Source organism: Daphnia magna, linkage group LG2 (assembly GCF_020631705.1).
Source record: "Daphnia magna isolate NIES linkage group LG2, ASM2063170v1.1, whole genome shotgun sequence".
Lineage (NCBI taxonomy): Eukaryota > Metazoa > Arthropoda > Branchiopoda > Diplostraca > Daphniidae > Daphnia > Daphnia magna.
Genome location: NC_059183.1, coordinates 11,037,180 through 11,056,667, shown reverse-complemented (window position 1 = coordinate 11,056,667; position 19,488 = coordinate 11,037,180). Strand labels below are relative to the sequence as shown.

Sequence of the window (19,488 nt, the reverse complement as noted above, 5' to 3'; positions counted from 1 at the left end):
TTTAAACAATTCTTAATCCGAAAAAAAGTGATGTAAGACTATAACTATGAATGGAAAGAAGATGGTTGACACCCTACCCTTTCCGGGGCGGGACAGATTCCTCTGTCAAAAAAGAAAAAATAATAATAATAAATGCATTTACACACTCAACTTTCTTCTTCTTCTTCTTCTTTTTTTTTCTTTTTCTTTCAATCTTTTACTTTATTATAGCCTGCATTATTATTATAATTTTTTTTTCTTTCACATTTACTTCGGTTATTCGTAAGTGGGAAAAAAGGCCAAGAGACGTCGTTTCGGTCGTTTGTGGATCTTTTGTTTCGTGTAGCGGGAAGAACGGAAAGGTGCTCTATTGTTTGAAACGGGCCGCACATCACGCGAGAGAAGTGGGCGATGGTCTGGTACACTGTGGCACTACACACTACCACGCAAAATATCCAGTTTGAAAGAGAAAAAAAAAAAAAATGGTTGAAAGGAGGGAGGTGAAACTCGGTGGCCCAGAACGATGGCGCTCTCTGAACCGGCAACGTGAGCTTCTTAGATGGCGAAGAGGAAAGAGAACATTAAAAAAAAAGGGGCCTCTTTTCTCTCCACTTTGGCGGAGATTCGTGTCACGATATCCCAAGACCAACGTGTGTCTATGTGTGTGTGCGGAAGATAGAACAGCGATGAGGAGGTAGGTGGTTGGCAGAAACACAGGGACGATGGAAAGTGGGAGGTTTTGGAGCTGTGTCTAACGATACAGAATGTCTCCGCCACTTGAAAAACTAGAAGAGACGATCACACGGGATGGAAAAAAATAAAATAAATAATAAAATAAAAATATTTTTGAAAAAAAAAAAGACCCCGCCGCGCGCAACAGCCACAGGAATGTCGATGCTGCCACCTTGGAGAACGTGGGCAGCTCAGGCTAGTCCACGCGACTTATTTGGATGACAAATCTATATTTAATCCTACTGCGACATGCCCACGCGGTCGACACATAGAAAACCTTGTCGTCTATTGCCACTACCTTCCCATCCTCCACAGACATGCCACACACCTCGAATCATGATGACGACGACTGCAAATGGTCAATATGCCGAGCCATTTCAAACAGCTAGAGATCTTCATGGCATCTCATCTGAAGGAATGTCAAACATCCATACGTACATAATATGCACGTTTGCTTATTGCCTTATTGTCCACAGAATATGTTCACTCGATTTCGGACAGCGCTCTATTGCGCTGCACATTTCCTCCGCGTTTTCCCTTTCGCGTCCTCAAGACTTTGATTCAATTTTTTGTTTTTTTTCTTGTTTAGAAGCGCGTCGGTTGTGGCAAAGTTGTGAAAAGTCACGTCCTCAGCTATTCTCAGTCTTTCTTTCCTATTCGGCTTCACGAGCGATGACACCGTTGCAATCATCAAATCGAATCATCGGCTTCTAGAACTTGTATACCAAGTATCTAACTGTCACTGTTGAAAATCCAACCACATTGTTGGAATCACCAAGAATAAAAAAGAATTTCTGATAGCCGAATAAAGTATACCTATAGTACGATCTTCGATCTGACAGCCGGACAAATTTGACGTGTTCAAAACTAGTTGTTCGCGATCCGAGTAGATAGATTCATCTAGATTCAGCTGTCATTTGAATTAGTACTTGCGAAAGTGTGAGATGAAGGCAGCTGCTAATTGTGACTCTAATCAGCAGGCTCTGATGGCAGCTTGGAAAAGGGTGAATAGATCTTACGCGTAAAAACAGTAGGTCTACGGTGGAAATCAGCGATCATAAAAGGCGGGGAGGTGGGAGGGGTTAAGCACGGTACGGTGAAGCTGATGAACACGGCAGTGAAACGCGATCGCTAATTATAACATCACAAACATCGGCCGAAAACAGGAGGACAGGGCGAAAGAAAAGGCGCACTGACGGTTCTGAACGAAGGTTTTCTTTTTCCGTTTGTTTTGACAGCTAGCGAACGACGGCGTCGGCTACACAGAACAGAGCAAGACTTTTTAGGCTCTCCGTTTTGACTACGCCATCATTATCGAACTGTCAGTACGCAAAGTAAGGCGGCGAGGGGCCTCTCTTGTCTTTTCGTTTAGTTTCCATGGGCACTCACCAAGTCGGCGGTGTCAATAAAAGAGGGCGAAAAAGAAAAAAAACGATGGCACAGAGGAGACGAACGGCTGTCATTGCGACCCTAAAAAACAAGGATTTTAATGAGAAAACTTCTTTGATTACACGGCCGTGCTTTCATTTATCCGAGTCTTTGTGCCACGTCAGGATTCCCTGTTTGATCTCAGCTTTTGTTGGTGACAGTGCGAGGAACCAGTATTTCGTACTCTTAATCACGCAGTACGCAATGTTCTTTTTTTTCTTCTTCTTTTCTTTCCTACTTCACTCTGTTGTTGTTATTCCATTCAATCTAATCTGACGCGTGTCATTAATTCTGGCAGAGCGACGTGAACTATTTAAATCTAAACTGTTTTTGCAGAAAAAGAAAAAGTAATGCATTTGGGGGAGGAAAAATCAGTCATGTACAGTATATAAGAACTGGGCATGGAACTGGCGAGAGAAGCAACAGTAAAGATCCTTGTCCAGCCCTAGAATGAACCATTGGTGGTCTTGCATAAGAAAAGCGCAGCAGGATCCACACGAGGCATCGGATGTGTATCGGACCAAGTTGAGGGATGTGACGGTGGACGAGACAGAAAAAAAAGGAGGGAAAAAAAACAAAACAAAAAACAAACTGGTTTATGAATATTTCATTCTTTCTTTTTTTTTCCCCTTCTGATTTCACATGTTCTTGTATGTGGAACCTGGTGAGCAATGATGCCAGGAATGCTCGGCCCTTATCGCCGGTAAAGTATCTCCGCTATTTGGACGTGGCACATACACACGGGCGCAGTGTAAAAAAAGCGAGATTCTCTCTCCCACTCGCTAGATATACAGTACTGAAGCTGCACTCCAAATACTCATGGATGGGGCTGCGGTTGGAACACGGTGGAACGCGTACACGGTGCGGATGGAGAAATCCCCATTCACCACCTGTGACGGTAGAGGAATGATGTCGATAGGCCTGTGGGTGGGTATATACAGTGGTGGAGTGTAGTAGGAGGATATCCAGTAAAGACTGGAAGAAATTGTTGGAAGAGGTGGAGGTAGGCACCTGATCTACGAGAGAATCGAATAAGAAAGCCAAGAGGTCAAAGTTGGAGGAACCTTTTTTTGTCTGCGCAGAAGAATAAAAGGCGTGTGGTTGAAATTCTTGGGTCAAGACATTCCTACATTGTCGGCAGGGCCCCCCTCGCGATGGCGAGGCCAAGGGTCCCCCGTGTGCCTTCTCTTTCTTATACTTTTAGACACTCGTCGTAATACATACATATATATGTATTCAGCCTGTGTAACACGTAGCAGTATTGTTGCCTACATTGTATACTTGTACCTTGTATACAATATTGACGTTGAGGATTCCAATACTCGAACGGAAAAAGGCATTAGGCCCCAGTCTGAATACGGCGTCTGTTCCTCGCCTATCACTGCCCATTTTTAATAAATAAAATATATTTACATTAGATAGATAGAAAAAAAAAAGAAAAAAAAAAGGATAGGAAAGGAAAAGAAAATAGCCATCGTTTGGGTTAGTTACGAGTTTTCCAATCTACTGAAGGACGACCAGCAGCATCATTTAAAAAAATACAAATATAACGGACTCTGAAATTTTGTGGAAGGAAATGATTTTTTTTTTCTCTCACTGTGCCACGCTGTTAACTGGCGTGCTCAGCCGTTCAGGTATCAATTAAGGTCAAGATTGCGGCAGAAGAGCCCAGTCAGGGGCGTACAACATGGGTGTTGTTCATACATCTGTCAGAGTTTTTATTTCTCTTCCTATGAAAAATGGGGGAATCGAAAAAGTAAAAAAAATTCAAATTAAATAAAAAAAACTAAAAAAAAAACAATCGAAGGACGTCCCTAACATCAGCAATACCGCAGATATGCCGAGAAGTTTAAAAAATTACATTTTGTGGGCGAAGAACCAGATAAGGAAATAGTTTTCCAATAGCCTCCAAATGTTTCATAGCGATCGACTACCTAGAGGCAAAAACTGAGGGATTCATTTGTCGGTATTTTCTCCCCAGGACTGAACAGTTTGGATGATTGTTTGCACAACGTTTTCTTGTTTTTCTAACAGTAAGGTATACGCAGATTTTCGAAAGCTATCGGTTAATGATTACAACAACAAAAAAGAAAACGGGAGTTTGAGCGTGACTGAACATGGCCAGTGCTTTCGGAGGTGGTAAAAGCGCATAACGCGTTTGGGAGGAGTTATTGGTCATTCGATAATTGTACTTACATCCAAGGATAGTTAAAAAAGAAAAAAACAAAAACAAAACAAGGAGAAAATCATGAAAATATAATCGTAGCTCCTTGTAGTACAGTACGAGAAGAATGCAACGAAGGTGAAGAACTGAAGGAGGTGATAGTATCTAACATTACTGCTTGATGGGAATTGTTGTATCCAGTGGAATGACTGGGTATACAGCACAGCGCCCACATCACAACAACAGGTGACATCATCGTGCTAATGTTCCAAAGATCCGCGCTCGCTCTTTAACGAGCCGACAGTGATGGATCATCTCCTCGCCAGTGTCTGAGACTGTGACCTACACAAATCGGCGTGTCGTTATCATCGGCAGGTAATGCGATCCGACGTTGAGGGCGCTCCAAAAGAGGGGCTGGCACAAAGAAATCCGTTATTATGTACTATACGCTGTTACGGATATTTTTTTTTTTCATTCCTTTTTTTTTTCCCCTCAAGTTGTTATTGTCCGAAAGGTGTGTTCGATGAGTAGATAGCCGTGACAGACCGTTCCCTTCGGTTGAATACTGTAACTTATCGCTAGCACGATATTTTAAAAAAGCATGTGTGCTATTATTTCTTTGCCTATCCTGACCATCTAAGGTGATTCGATTACTCGAATATCGCCATTCCTACTTGACAATTGGTATTACATGTAAACATGAGGAATGAATGATCTTCATTCCACATTTTGATGCTGACTATGATAAGTAATGACAAGTTCCCTTGACTATCCTCCGTAGTCAACAAATGATAGTCCCAGGGAACCAACACAGAGACACAGTTTTTGGTGTGTATTGCAAACGTGATTATTAGCCAAATTTTATCTGGCCAGCAGTCAAGGAGCGTTACACCAAAAGAGGAACAAACATCACCAGTCAATCCATCAGCTGGCAATGGAAGGTTAATTTTCCCACCAGAGACAAGTACGTCACATAAAAGTAGATTCATGTATATATATGGATTCTGACATGTGATATAAATGCATGGTTAACAATGAAACAATGGTCAGATTAATAACAAGGTTCTTCAATCTTTACGTAGCGGTCATTCAGAGCTAGACGAAGTATTTTGAAATATCACCCGCACGTTTTAATAGCAGTCAAGTCCTTGTTACTGAGTTGGTTGTTCTTTTTTTTTTTTTTCTCTCTCTTCTTCTTCAGGAAACTTTGTAAAACAACGTTATGGAACTTATTCCTGATCTATAATTATGCACGCATTGCCATCTTCTATACGGAATACAATATACCCTTTCCTCTTATGTTGGCCTCCCCTTTCTCTTTTTCTTTTCTATCTTCTTCGACCGTATCCTCTGTAATTACAGCAGACAAAAAAAAAAAAAAAAAAAGAATAGAAAAGAATGAAACACAGAGAGAAAGATCGAAATCTTTGGCCGGCCAATCGTGGCTTTATTTAAATACCAGAAAACCAGAAATAAAGGACGAGAGATTACAAGATGAAGGAAGAAAGAGAAACAGAGATGGGAGAGGCGAGTCGGCTGTGATAGCAGTGCGGTGTTCTTTTCTCGTACGCGTATTCTATCATAACGCTGTTCGGGAAAAGAGGCAATCATTTCATAAATGATTGACGATTCACGGCAAACGGCCAGGGCCAACCTCTTTTCGCTTTTGTTATAGACTATATGGCCCCGTGATCAGCGGGAAATATGGGCAAGAGACAACCCCGCTGTATCTGCCGGTACATCTCTACTTTACGGTGCGTATGGGCCATACGGCTAACTCCTTCTCTTTCTCTGTTTCACTCCTTGTATCGTCGTTGGCCAGTAGAAATAAATGCATTCCTCTTATCCGATACGTTGTTCTCCAATTAGTTCTCATCGAAACCGATCAATCATTTTTTCTTTTTCTGTATAAAAGAAACTAATGACTGACTTTGAATGCAATTCTTTTTTGCGTTTATTGCCAGTCGATTTTAAATAGTTATTTTTACCACATTATTGCTGACCCGGATGCGGATGTTAAACGTCCGATTGGCGATGAAAAAAAGATTTTTTTATTTTTTATTTTTTTGTGCCTCAATATTTTATTTTTATTTTTAATAGTCCTCGTTACATGCGAGCGTGTTTCCATCATCAGGCTGCAAAAAAAAAAAAAAAAAAAGAAACCAAATTGGGCCATAGCGAATTTAGAGAGAAAGTCGACAAAAGTCAATTACACGCTGGCTTCTTTTAATGGGCAATATCAACCTAGAAAAACAAGGACCCTAACTTATAATTCACGATTTAATGAGAGGCTGCTGTGCGCGGTACTTTGAAAAAAACGAAAAAAAAAAGTTCTCCGTTGATAAAGTATATAAGCATCTCGGCGTGTTTTCCTTCTTTTTCTCCCTACTCTTTCGGCATCACCTGGACAACATCATAGAGCGCGGGAAAAGAAAAGAAGAAGAGGGAGACGAAAGAGATTTCCCATTGTCATCTTGGCTAGTCTAAATCTCTTCGAATGGTTTCCGTTTTTGCTTCTGCTCATTAACCAAACAAGATGCATAATAGAGATGGGCAAGAATGGCTTGTTTGCATTGTTATAATAGTGACTAGGCTTGGGAACGAGACTACACGACGACGAGGCAAAACAAGTCGAGAGAGTAACAGAAAACCCGCCGTGGAAGCGGTGGGAGGAAAGAAAATGAGACTCCTACTATTTATAGTAATGAATGGGAAGCAGCGAGAGAGATGGAGAGATAGAGAGAAACAGAGAGGGTAGCGAAGGGAAATGATGACCGAGTCGTGAATGAAAATGAGTCGACAAGCTACAGGTGACGGGTGACGAGCAACGATGGGAAGTTTGTGGGTCCCTTTTTATTTTTGTTTTTATTTTTTCTCGGTTTCCACGACTTCGCCTAAGGTGGCCTGAGCCTCGTGAGTCGTAGCCTCGAAACAACGACTACAAAAAGAGAGAACATTGGGGGCGCCGTTGGTGATTACCTCGCAGCGTTTAGTGGTCACGAAATCAAGGAGTAGCCGTGAAAGATACACAGGAATAGCCGCCAGCTCAGCCAGCAGAAAAGTTCACGTCTTCCATTCAATGACGGTGAGAGGGGTCAGCTCTCAGCTCTCTCTCTCTCTCCCCATATCTTTCCCCGTTGCTTTTTTTGCTGCTCGAGTCCCTTGGCCCATTCTTTGATGTACTCTCACATTCTCAGAAGAGGGAGAGAGAAAGGACATGAATGGAGCTGAAAAGACAATCAAACCAGCGCGACCTGTGGCTCGTTCTCAAGAGGTCAATGCGTATACACTAGGAGGGTCTTCCATTAAAGTCGCTCGCGGTCTCCACTTTTCAGAACAGATGAGAGACATAATCGCCGGTTTTCGGTCGTTTTCTCGGCTACGATTGTATACACACACACACACACACACACACACTCGTCTAGAATCTGTACTCTCCACACACATTCGTAGACAAGGACGCACGTTCCGTTTTCGGAAACGCTCAGGCAAAAAGAGAGAGAAAAGAGGTTGAAGAGGTCACTAAACACTCGAGAAAGACACAGACGCAAGTGGCTGGGAGAGTCTCTATACACAACAAGTGACCTTTTGAATCTCGCGCCGAACTTTAATGAGCACCGAAGCCCCCTGCGTTCCCCCGGCCTTTTTCCCGCCCGATGCCCTTTTTTTTTCATAATAACAACAAAAATATGGATACACTAGACAGAGGATTACTATACCTGAGGGTCACATTCTGTGAATCGGCTCGTGAGAGAATCTCACACTTTGCATGGCATATCAACCTCGCGAGAAACGGCTCACCTCGTCCGCACTAATACCTGACTGTGTGCACCGACATTTTGACTCGTTCGATGGATTCTTTCTCTACGTTTCTCCACCTTTGTCATCGTCTGTCATCGTGGGGTTACATTGTTTTCAACTGATGGAGCCACGGAGCCAGATGGTCGTGAGTTTCTGGCCATGGGGTCATCATTGGGTTAGCGTTCCTCTTTTCCTGCGAAAGCAGAAACAATCAAACAGCGACACAACAGTGAGAACGCAACGCTATATACATTTGCGCCGATCTAAATCTACCGTGATTGTATTTTGGTTTGTTTTTTTGTTTTTTTCGAATGTCTGGTTTCCGCTGCACCCGGACCATTAGGTTCTTCCTCCATACTTTTGGCGTTCCGCTTGTAAAAAGCATGTTCAGATCCATACACGTATAACACACATTATAGACGTCAGGATGAAAGGCTTATCCCGTGCATTGAAACCTATGTTCTAAACCCTTCATCGTGACCAGTCGTTGGAACCATACTCATGTTGGAATCACGAAGATAAGTCCGTGCAGACAATCATATTCTTTTCTGCCATCGCCGATTGCCTTGGCTTGATTGGGAAAGATGGGTCGGCCGAAGAAACCCAAATTCACACCGGTCATATATGAGAATCGAACCGGCAAGCTTTGGCGCACCACTTAACGCTTCTTTTCTGATTTTAACGAGCCATCGGTACGGGGCATAGAGCCCTAATGAATTGCCTCGTGAAATATCCGCCTCTATAAAAACATGGAGAGCCATAGGCGGGGAGTTGCTCGATTCACGATTTCCAGCACCACGCTTTTATTATCAAATAGCTTTTTTCCTAATAAAAGCACACACAAAAAACAATTGATTTCGTGACTGAAGACCGACAAAGTTAAACATTTGCCTGTTATTTTAGCCGATCGTTTTATTGATGTTTGAAACAAGAAATTGATTATTCACCAACCAAGGAAATAAACATGTGATATCACCATGCTCTGTTCCCAATACTACAACTGGATGGCGATCACGAGACAGCCATATAACACAATGCCGAAATCCAGATATCTATAGTTCAACCGTAGACAGCAGGAAGAAGACTCATAGTACACTGGCATATACGTTGCCTTTTTCTACATAATATTGCTTGGAATCAAGCGTTTCAGGGCATTTTTTGACGACACCGGCCTCATTGCTAGATGCGTGTGAACATCTCAATGGAACGACGAAAGCATCAGGAAAGAATTAAAGAGAGAGAAAAAAAAAAAAATTGAAAATTGACAAGAAATTTCGATGAACTATGACGTCTGTTTGGAAGCGATTGTCCTGCATGTGACTGAATCCTTGTCAGGCGGCAAAAATTCAAACAAAAACAACTATGGGAATATGCTGTGCAAGGAATGCTATCAGTTATCCACGGTATTTTCTTTTTTTCTTTTTTCTAATACAGTATGTGTTTACCGACTCTATAGCATCGTGTACCTTTATGTGTTCCTCTTTGGCTCTGTGCCTTGACGTAACCAAGGTCCCGAATCATGCCCCCCTCTTCTCAACCAAGAGGAGGGGGGAAGAGAAATTCATCGGACGAGAGAGAGAGAGATACAAAGTCATCCGTCATGTTATCCTGGCGCGTCGAGAGGGGGTTCTGTCCATCCCACCTATGGAGAACAGTGACCCCCTCCGTACTGACCTTTGTGGAAAAACACGGAACGCCCCATTCGCCAGCTCCACGTTCCCTAAGCTATTATATCGTTCTCTGTTTTTTTGCTTGCCTATTTGGGACCATCTGCCTTTCTTATCGCATCAACTCTGAATCTTCTCAAGGGTGTATAAAACGATGCAACATCTCATCGACCGACGATTCCGTTCATCTACCCTCGTGTGTCTGTTCGTTCTTTACGTAACGGACGTGACGTTTTTCTTTGCCCTTTTCAATATTTTGTGATTTTTTCGTTTTCTCGATTCCCATGGTCATTGATGAGCTGATCAGCAGTGGTAAAGCCCACATTGTTATGTACTTTACAAAAGGTGTCTATTGCAAGAAAAGATGTTTCATTGCCGGCCTCTATTTTTTCAACGAAAAATGACCGCAGGGCTGACGATCGCCTCATCCATGGACAAAGATGCGGTCGTTCCTTTATTATTCACGTATTTATGAAATTCTCCTTAATCGTTAGCCTTTTTCTTGATTTTTAAAATGTTTTGTTTTCTTCGTTGGCATGTGTATACATTCTCAGGCGGACATAAGGTGCGTGTAAGAGGTGGTACCGAGGGTCAGTCATTAAAACATTGTAACACACATGAGTCGTGAGCGCATCTTCCATCCGATGGCTCCAAATGACTCCAAACAATCATGTAAAGGAGAGAGAAGGAAGGAAAAAAAAGAAAAAAAAGAACTACAATGGATGGGTGAAAAACATCTAATGATGGCCTGACGGGGCTGACCTCACCTACGTGCTGCACCATACCAGAAGAGGCCCTATTCTCACAATACGATTCAAGGAAAAAGAATCACTATCGAGCAGGATTAGGGCGCGGTGATGGTTCATTTTGGGTTGTTTTTCTTTCATTCTATTCTTTTTTTTCTTGTCTTCCGTTCCGATTTAGGGATGACCCCAAGATGGCCCCTTCGAAACCCCCCCGTCTGGAAAGAAAGCCACGAGAGAGACCAAAAGAGGCACAAGTACCAAACCAGCAGCGCCCTCCAACCCCATTTGATTTCAAAAATTGGCCACCTACAAATGTTTTTTGAGAAAGCGCTGGGAGAGAACGAAAGAGCGTTAATGCGCACCCCGGCTCGTAATCGTTTTAACCTGTGTTTTCCGGTTGATTGGAGCTAGCCAACTTCTTAAGATGGTCGTAACAGGACGGGCACAAATACCACGGGTCTCAGAAACGAGCTTGTTATCTTGCCTAAAAGAAGACAAAAATTATTTTCGAAATATTAGCGCAAAACTGCAAACGCAACGGACGTGCCAAGGGGGGCAGGAAAGGTAGATATTTTCTCTAAGCCCCTTTTGCATTATTTGCTGCGCACTAGCGCATTAGTGAATTAGGAAAGACGCACGATCTCTGCCAAACACCTCGTACAACGACGATGTCGATGACGGTAATCATCTACGGTGGCAGAGCCACACAAGTTGGCACCTGTGTTAGATTCCAGCTACTATGTACCACACGTTTTTAGTACACCAACCTGCAGGCTATTTAAAAAAAATATAAATAAAAAAAAGAAGAGATCGTTTGGCAACTGGGACGAAAGCAAGAAACAATGTTGAGAACAACTTTCATGGGAAGCAATTTTTTTCTTTTTTCGCCTCCATGACGAAGGACCCTCTCGTTCATTCTCCTGTCTTGATCCTTCTTCTTTATTTTAGAGTGGGGACGAGGGGTGAAAGGTGGCGGCCAAGCGGCCGGATGTCGTTTCGTTTTTTTTTCTTCCACCGGTTGTCTTCGCCTCACGGTTCAGATTCCCCCCCTCTCGCTACAACTGTTTGGGTCTTTGAATTCCTCATTCATTCTTCACGTTCTCTTTAGTACTTCAACCCGGCTCTCTGATCACGTTCCGACAAACATGTATTTTTGCCAACACTTAACAAAACGGTAACTGTGACGTTGTATTGCCGTGCATGCAAATTAAAAGAAAACTCTTTCGTTCCTGTTTTCACACCAGTGCAGTAGTCTTTAACCGTACTTGTGAATTTAATTTTTACTTACCCCTGCAGTCCTTAAAGTTACCGAGCCATGTACGGCTCCCTCATAAATGGGGGGAAGGACGGGACTGGTAGCGAAGCTAAAAGTGGAAGTAATGAGGGAGAATGATGGAGGGGAAAGGCCGGTAAAATAGAGGTAGGAAAGATGCGTAGAATACTGCATAGACATGGAAGTATAGAGGTTCCAAAATGGTGTCCCATCTGGTATTAGCGCGGCCGTTCACGACGAAAGACATCTCACGGATTCTGCGTAGCTGATCACGAGACCCGAACAAGAATGAAATGAAATTCATGAAAAATATAAGAGCGAGCGGGAGAGTGGGAAGTTGACGTCTTCCGTGGAACATTGTTATTCCTTCGACGTCTTCTTCACATTTTTTCTAGATATTTTCCCCCTGCTTTTCTTGCCTTCAGTGGAATTTGTGGAGGAGGGCAAGTCAGAGGTCGAATTCATTCATGCATCTTGCTATCCCTTGTCCGCTTCCATTCTGTTTCGTGGCTTATATTCACTCATTCCACCACCAGCTGCGTCTTCGAGTACTTCAAACGAAAAAAAAAAAAGAAAAACACTAGTTGCTAGCCGAGCGGGTAAGACTAAAAAGGCATTTTCGTTATGTGGATGGCCTTTTAACAAAGGGATTGTAGCATTTCCCGATCAATGAATCAGCTTTGATTTGTTTCCGCACGCGTGTTCGTCATCGGATTCAAGGCTTTTCAATAATCTCGGCAATGTCGACATTCTGCCCTCACTTCCTGCGGGACATCACGTTTCGGACCTTCGGTCACTCGCCGACGACCAGGGGGAATTTCAAGACCCAATGACGGTCACTCTGATTTCCTGATTTAAACAGTTATCGTTGTGAGGGTGTTCCATGTTGTTGAGCTCTTCCAACTCTCTAACACAGTGGAATGGCAAAATACGACAGAATACCTGAAAAATGTCAAAAATAATAATAATTCAAAAAAAAGGGTAGCTGAAAAAGAACTAAACAGACCAGAAAAAAAAACTAAAACTAAAAACGAAGAAAAAGATACATGCCAAGTCACGATTGGATGAGAACCCGTGAATAACGAAACCGGATGAACTATACTGCGAGATGTAACGAACCACCTTGTATTTTGGGTTAAAAAAAAACAAAAAAACAACTTCTCCGATTATAATAACGGTACGCCCTTCCGAAGATCCTGGGCGAATCCCCCAGTTTAGCGCTCAGGAACGGGTAGGGACTGCTGAATTAGCGGGATGGACCCCACCCGTCGATGCGGCGTTTGCCTGGTGTGTTTTGTTTTGCTTATTGGACTTTGAAAAAAAAAAAAAAAAACTGAACGACAATCGCGCAAACAAATACCACACGACCCCAAAGTCTTCACCACTGGCGAAAAAGTATATTGTTTGGCCGATTCTTCATGCATGGCTGCCTGTGACGCGTGTCATCCTTTTGTCTTCGTCTCTATATGCACATATGTCTGCGTGTGTCTTATTTGGTTTTCTATGTGTTATTTCCCCTGCGTTTCGGTTTTTATGCTGTTTTTGTTTTGTTTTTTTGTTTGTTTTTGTCTTGTGTTTTATTTTTCTTCATTTCAAAGAAAGAGGAAACAAAAGAACTGCCAAAGGGACGTGAACGAAAAACGAGACGTGCATACTGGCACGCACGTACGTAGCACAAGAGTATATACCAACAGAAACAAACACGTAGAGACAGGTCGAGTCTTTCCTATTGTTGTTGTTGTTCCTCTCGTGTTGTGGAGACTCTGCATTGAACGTCGTTCGAAATTGGGAAACAAACGGATGGGCGGTTTTAGTCTTTTTCTTTCCTTCAGCACAAGCCCCAAAGATTGGCAACGGTGAAGAGTAAGAGACGACTTGACGGCCACGACACTGCTGACACCCCAGCAGGCAACCACCAGCACATTGTGGGACAACACCTATACAGCAGTTAGCTATACTAATCTGTTATTTTTATTTTTTTTTTTTTTTGTCGTTGACAACTTAAACGCTAACCGAAACAAGACAGGAAGACTTTTTCCGATAGAAAACAAAAAAATGTATACCTCAAAGTATTCCACTCCTCCCATTTCCTAGCTAACGGGAGGAACGGCTCTATCTTTTTTGTTGTTCCACTCGAGCAACTCGGACACACTTTGTAAGTGCTTGAATTCGTGGTTCGCAGGAGGGAAGGCGATATATTCAAATTTGCTCGTGCACAGCCCGTATTCAAATGAAACAAAAACCTAACAAATACAGACATGGGCGTCCATCACTCCCATAAGGATCTGATGTTTGCCCTTATAAAACATGTTAGAATAAAATCTTTAAAAAAAAGAGAGAGGCATGGCGAGCGGATATTTCCGCTATTTTCGTCGACGCTGGCTGATTTCTGTATTAATGCTGAGGGAGGTTTGGGTTTTTTTTTTGTGTAAAAGCGAACTCAACGGTCAACACGTGGACTTTTGAAATTGAATTCCCCATGTGCTCTTTCTCTCTTTCTTAGTTTTTTTTTTTTTTTTTCCCTTTTTTTATAAAAACTAGAATCCGACAAATTCCTTATAATAATATATCCATGTGTACGTATATATATATATATTAAAAAAACTACACCCAACTTGTAAGAAGCTTGGAAAAAGTATGAGGAAGCAGCTCAAGAAAAGGAAAGAAAAAAAAAAAAGGTGGCGGTGTTATCTTTCATACCATTCCAACGGTCTCTCCCTTGGCCTTTATACGTCCCCATATACATACATACACACACACATGCACACACGGAAAAGAGGGGTCTGTCAGTTACGGTTGGACCAATCTTTCACGTAAGATATCCAGTGGCGGGCTTCTTTTTTTTTCGTTTTTTCCTCTCTTTTTTTTTTTTTTTTTATAAATATAGTATATTCTTCCTCCCATGTACACTCTCTCTGCCTCTTTCTGTCTCTCTCTCTCTCTCTCTCTCTGCCGGAAAAGGGAAGAAAGTCTTCTTGTTCTTTTCAAGGGAACTTGCGAAAAAAATCTCACAGTTCTCTATGATGCCGTCTACCAACTTCCAGCTCTTACCTAAAGTGTTCGTCTCTTCTTGTTCTTTTCACGCTAGAAATTTTTTTAAAGAGAGTTTAAACGTACGTCATCCGGGAAACAAATGTTAGGAATTTATGTCTATTCCATATTGTAACGTTCGCATGTTTTGTCAAGAACAACTAGATTCAACATTGATTCGATGAAAGACATTACGCATAGATCGTTTCGATTAAATAACGTAGCTTTGATTTGTTTGTTGAAAGAAGTATTATTATTTTATCTTTGACAAATGCCCATGTATAGAAAGCAAAAACAGAAAAAAAAAAAAAAATTATAAAAGAAAGGCAATGACATAAAAAATAAAATCTGTTTGGAACGCTGTTATCTGCACTATTCTATAAACCAGCTGATGCCTTCCTCCCTCCTGTTGGTTGACCCCACTTTGTATAGGCTGCAATTCTTCGTCGATGACGCAAAGTCTAGTATAGTATATAGAATAGGTAGACGTTTTTTCCTCGTACAAGAGTTCATGTCTCGTCAATCACTCTAGACCATCACCGGGCAATATTCATTCTGCGTGTAACGAAGGTGTCGGACAATGCGATTTAGGATCTTGACTACCACACAGCTGGCAGAATACGTATAGAAAAATATGATTATCGTTCATCGCATTTACAACAGCACTGATACCATCCCACAACTTGCGGAACGACCATAAAAAAAAAAAAAAAATAATCACAATAATGAACAAAAAAAGAAGAGGGAAAAAAAAACAACATTGAATAGTCGTCAAAAGAAAGTACGTACAAAAAAAGTATACTAAAAGCATTAAAGCTGCGCTATATACGTTTACCTGTACCAAGCTGAAAGGAATTTATAATACGACAAGAGGACGATGGACAAATCAATCTGATTTATCGTTTTGATTTGATTTTTCGGCAGCGTCAACGTCAAACGTTTCGAAGCAAATAATGGTAACCATAATATAATGGCATCGCTTAAAAAAGAAAATAAACGGGGCCATAGACCGATCTCCTTATGATGCATGTAAGTGCGAGAGGTAGGTGAAATTGGCAACCATTGAAGGCGGCAGCTAACAACGAAGCACACATGTACTGTGAATGCGCTGTCTACATTTGCTACGTTTTGAAAATGCGTGCGATTTTCGAATATGAAATACGGGCACCAACACGACAGAGAAAAATACAAAGGAAAAATCAGAAGAAAATTCGTTTTTCAACGAAACTCAGCTCATTAAAAAAAGGGCTAGTAAACATTGGCGATTTGGTAGGTAGATGATCGGTCGACGAAGCCCAAAAAGCTCGACTGGAACAGCTCGCAAAGGTAGTTAACTGAGTGATTATGTTGGATTTTTGGCTGTGTAAATGGCCGATGTTGAACACCCAATCAGCATAAATAGTCGATCCCATTGATTGCTTTTCTGTGTGGTGAGCCATTAATTGGAATCTGGCTGCTTGTCGGCCCAACTGGCGACGACGTTTGATTTTCTACATCAAAGTCGATTGTTTTCAATAACTACCCATTTTTTTTTTAATCTATAGGTGTAGGTTGAATTCTGGTTTTCTTCGTTGTTGTCCTTTTTTGGGGCGTTGGGATGAAGTGGGGTTTACCGATCCAATTAGAAAGAACCCTTGCTCTAGCATCATCATCACCATTCCGACTAAGCCAAAGAACGAGTCACTCATCACTTGATTTTTTAAATGAAAAAAAACGAAAACGTAATTGTACTCGTGATTTATCCAAGCTCGTCTAATGACGAAGAGGGAAATCCGTTTTCATTTTCGGACCTTGTTTTTTTTGCAGGATTATCTCTGAAAATTAGTTCACAAAACTACATTAAAAAAAAAAGATGAGACGAAACAAAAAGAAGCTCCAATTTTCTGCATTCATTGTCATGTTGTCCCAGTCCGCTTTCAGAGAAAAGGAAATGATTCAGACGTAGCCAAGAAAGGCGCTATGCTTTGGTCATAAAGACGTGCCCAGTCACGATGTTTGTTGACCTTCCAATCCCGCGCGGAGACGTCCAGCATGGAGTTTCAACAGCATTAAATCCATTGCCGTTGACAGACACTTTACACCAGTTCCTCCGTTTTTTTAGGTGACCGTCTACCTTGACACAACTTTAAAGGAGAAAAAAAATATGCAAATGAAATTACATAATCATGTAGAATCATACAAGCCCTTGATATATTTCAGTGCGTCAACAAGTCATGTTTAACAATCGATGAAAAACGTAAGCTGTGACAAAATCCAGATTCAATTATTGCACTCGGTCGTCTCGCAAAGATTCGTTATTTGCCAATAACGCCTGGTGCACACGTTTTCATTTCCTTTCTTGTATTCATGACGGAGAAGATTGTGGCTTTGTTTCTTCACTTTTTTGTGTTAAGCTTTTGAGACAAACGCCGAAATCCTGTGCATTTAATGAAGGTAATAGCGTTTAATCAATGGAGTAGGACTAAAGCAATCATTTCTAATCGAAAACGGTACGTATGAAATGGAGAGCTTCGCACGAGTTTGAGACGAATAGAAGGAGGGGAAAACGAGGGAACGACTAAAAGTGGACATGACGGAACAATAGAAAATTGCCGCTTTTCTACATGATGCCCGCTGACACGTGCTTTTGGACAGTCATAAAGGCGCGTAAAAAGGGTGGGTATGGCTAATTTGGGCAGATTCGTTCTTTTGGCACGGGGGAAGATTTTTTTTTTGTTCTAAGGTAAGGCGAAAATTAACCTTGTTTCAAGGTCTAAAAATTTCATTGGGCTCGTGCTCGATTTACAGTGCACGTGTCTGATTTCAGTTTGACGCTCTAGCTATCCAATGCACCGTTGAAATGCATTCGATTTGATTGAAACACGGGTTTTACTGTAGATGAAACGAAAAACATATCCCTTATATAATATAGCGATATGATTTTGAAATAAATAGTTCCACATAGAAACGCCGCTTTTCTCCTCGTTATCAAGAGGCTCATTCAATCAGCAGCCAGTCGATTTTCCACTTTCTTTCCTTCAGTCCGCCACTGATCGTCACGTCTGGTCCGTCGTGTCTAGTGGGCGCGCCGAGACCCAATAGTCAATTTCTATAACCGAACGAGTCCGATAAAAAAAAGAAGAAGAAAACAAGCAGGGATGTCGGTACCGCGATCGATTCCCGTGAAACAACAAAAAATAAAGCAAATAGAAAAATACACAAAAAAAAAATCATAAAAATAATAAAAAAAAAAAAATGTCGTCGAGATCCGAGCTGAATTTGTGGGAGGTGGGAGGACAATCCAAAGAAAAAAAAAAAAAAAAAAAGCTGCGTTCAGATTGGTGTATCCCGTCACTATCAACAACCCACCGTCCCCCCAATACCACCTCCTCCCAACTGTGTTTCCCTTCTTTTTCGTCCACGACGCATCAGTGGACGCAGCTGGAACCGTCTATACGCAGTACACACACACACACGATATATATTTTTTTCCTCCTCCTTTTGGGAGGACGGCAAAAAGGGAGGGAGAAAATAGGAGAGAAGAGGCGAAGAGAGAGGGAAGAGGGAGGACGAAAAGAAGCAAAAAAAAAAAAAAAAAGGAAAGAAAAAACAAAACAATCGTAAGCGGCACAGTCGTAGGGCTGGACTTGGTCGAGTCGAGTCGTGTCTCTCGTTCTCCCCCGTTTTTTTTTCTATCACGTCTGCCCGTTCACGTTTGTTGTATAGTAGCGCCGAGTGGCCACAAGAGTTGGTATCCACACACAGACAAGGGCTCACTCACTCGCAGTCTTCATACACACCGTGCGCTTCTAGTGGTCTGTGTGTGTGGTACTGGCGGGGCGGCGCGGTGTGTGTGTGTGTGTGTGTGTGTACGGTACGGGCTCCCTCTCTGAGTATCTTCAGTCGAGTGTCGGTCACCGTCCGGAGCGCAAGTCGCTCTTTTTCGCTCCTTGCGGACAGACACATCCCAACACGTCACACACACGTTGATTACAAGAACACGGTGAACGGACGCACACCGTTCACAACAGCCTTTTGAAGAGACACAACAATAACTCATGTCTGTTGACTATCGATGTCAATTGAAGAATTTGCCGTGTTTTGTGACACAAGAGAGTGCAAGGACCGGTGCTTTTCTTTTAGTTTCAATGTTGTTCTCATCCGTTTCGGAAGTCACCCGTTTCCTAACTAAAACTGGCCACAAGTGCTGATTGACCGTAACCTGTCACGAGCCAATACAAGTGAGGAAAGGAAACAATCACGCAGAGAGAGTGCGGTCGTTCGTCGGCGTCGCTCTTGATTTTGATCGTCACACAAGCGACGAGAAAGAGACACACACACACACACACACAGAAAAGAAGAAAACGATTTGAACGAAGCAAATCGGCAGTGATCATGTCGTTGTGTTTGCGTTGAACAGTGTCGGCCAGTTTTCCTTTCATCTTTTGGAACCATTGTTTGAGTTTCTTCTATTGTCCGACAAATTTCGCCGATCCTGAGCCGGTCGTCACTTCAGTCATTTGTTCGGATCACCAAAGGCCAATTGAGCCAAATCGTTTCGACGCAATCACTTGGCCCCCCCTCCCCCCACTTTTTTTTTTTTTTCTTGTTAATCGGATTGTTGATTGTTTCAAATCATCCGCCATGAGGATTAAGATGCCCGCCATGCGAATCGCTCAAGGTAAGCCC

At 42.2% G+C, this 19,488-nt stretch overlaps 1 protein-coding gene across 1 annotated transcript in view; it reads left to right on the top strand.

Moving 5' to 3' along the window:
- The first annotated feature begins 18,444 nt into the window (after window positions 1–18,444).
- The window catches only part of LOC116936738 (AF4/FMR2 family member lilli), a 33,683-nt gene continuing 32,639 nt past the window's right edge, over window positions 18,445–19,488 (top strand). Inside the window, exon 1 of the mRNA XM_032943906.2 lies at window positions 18,445–19,480. Coding sequence (XP_032799797.2) covers window positions 19,444–19,480 — 37 coding nt within the window. The 5' untranslated portion in view covers window positions 18,445–19,443. The remainder of the gene's footprint in view (window positions 19,481–19,488) is intronic.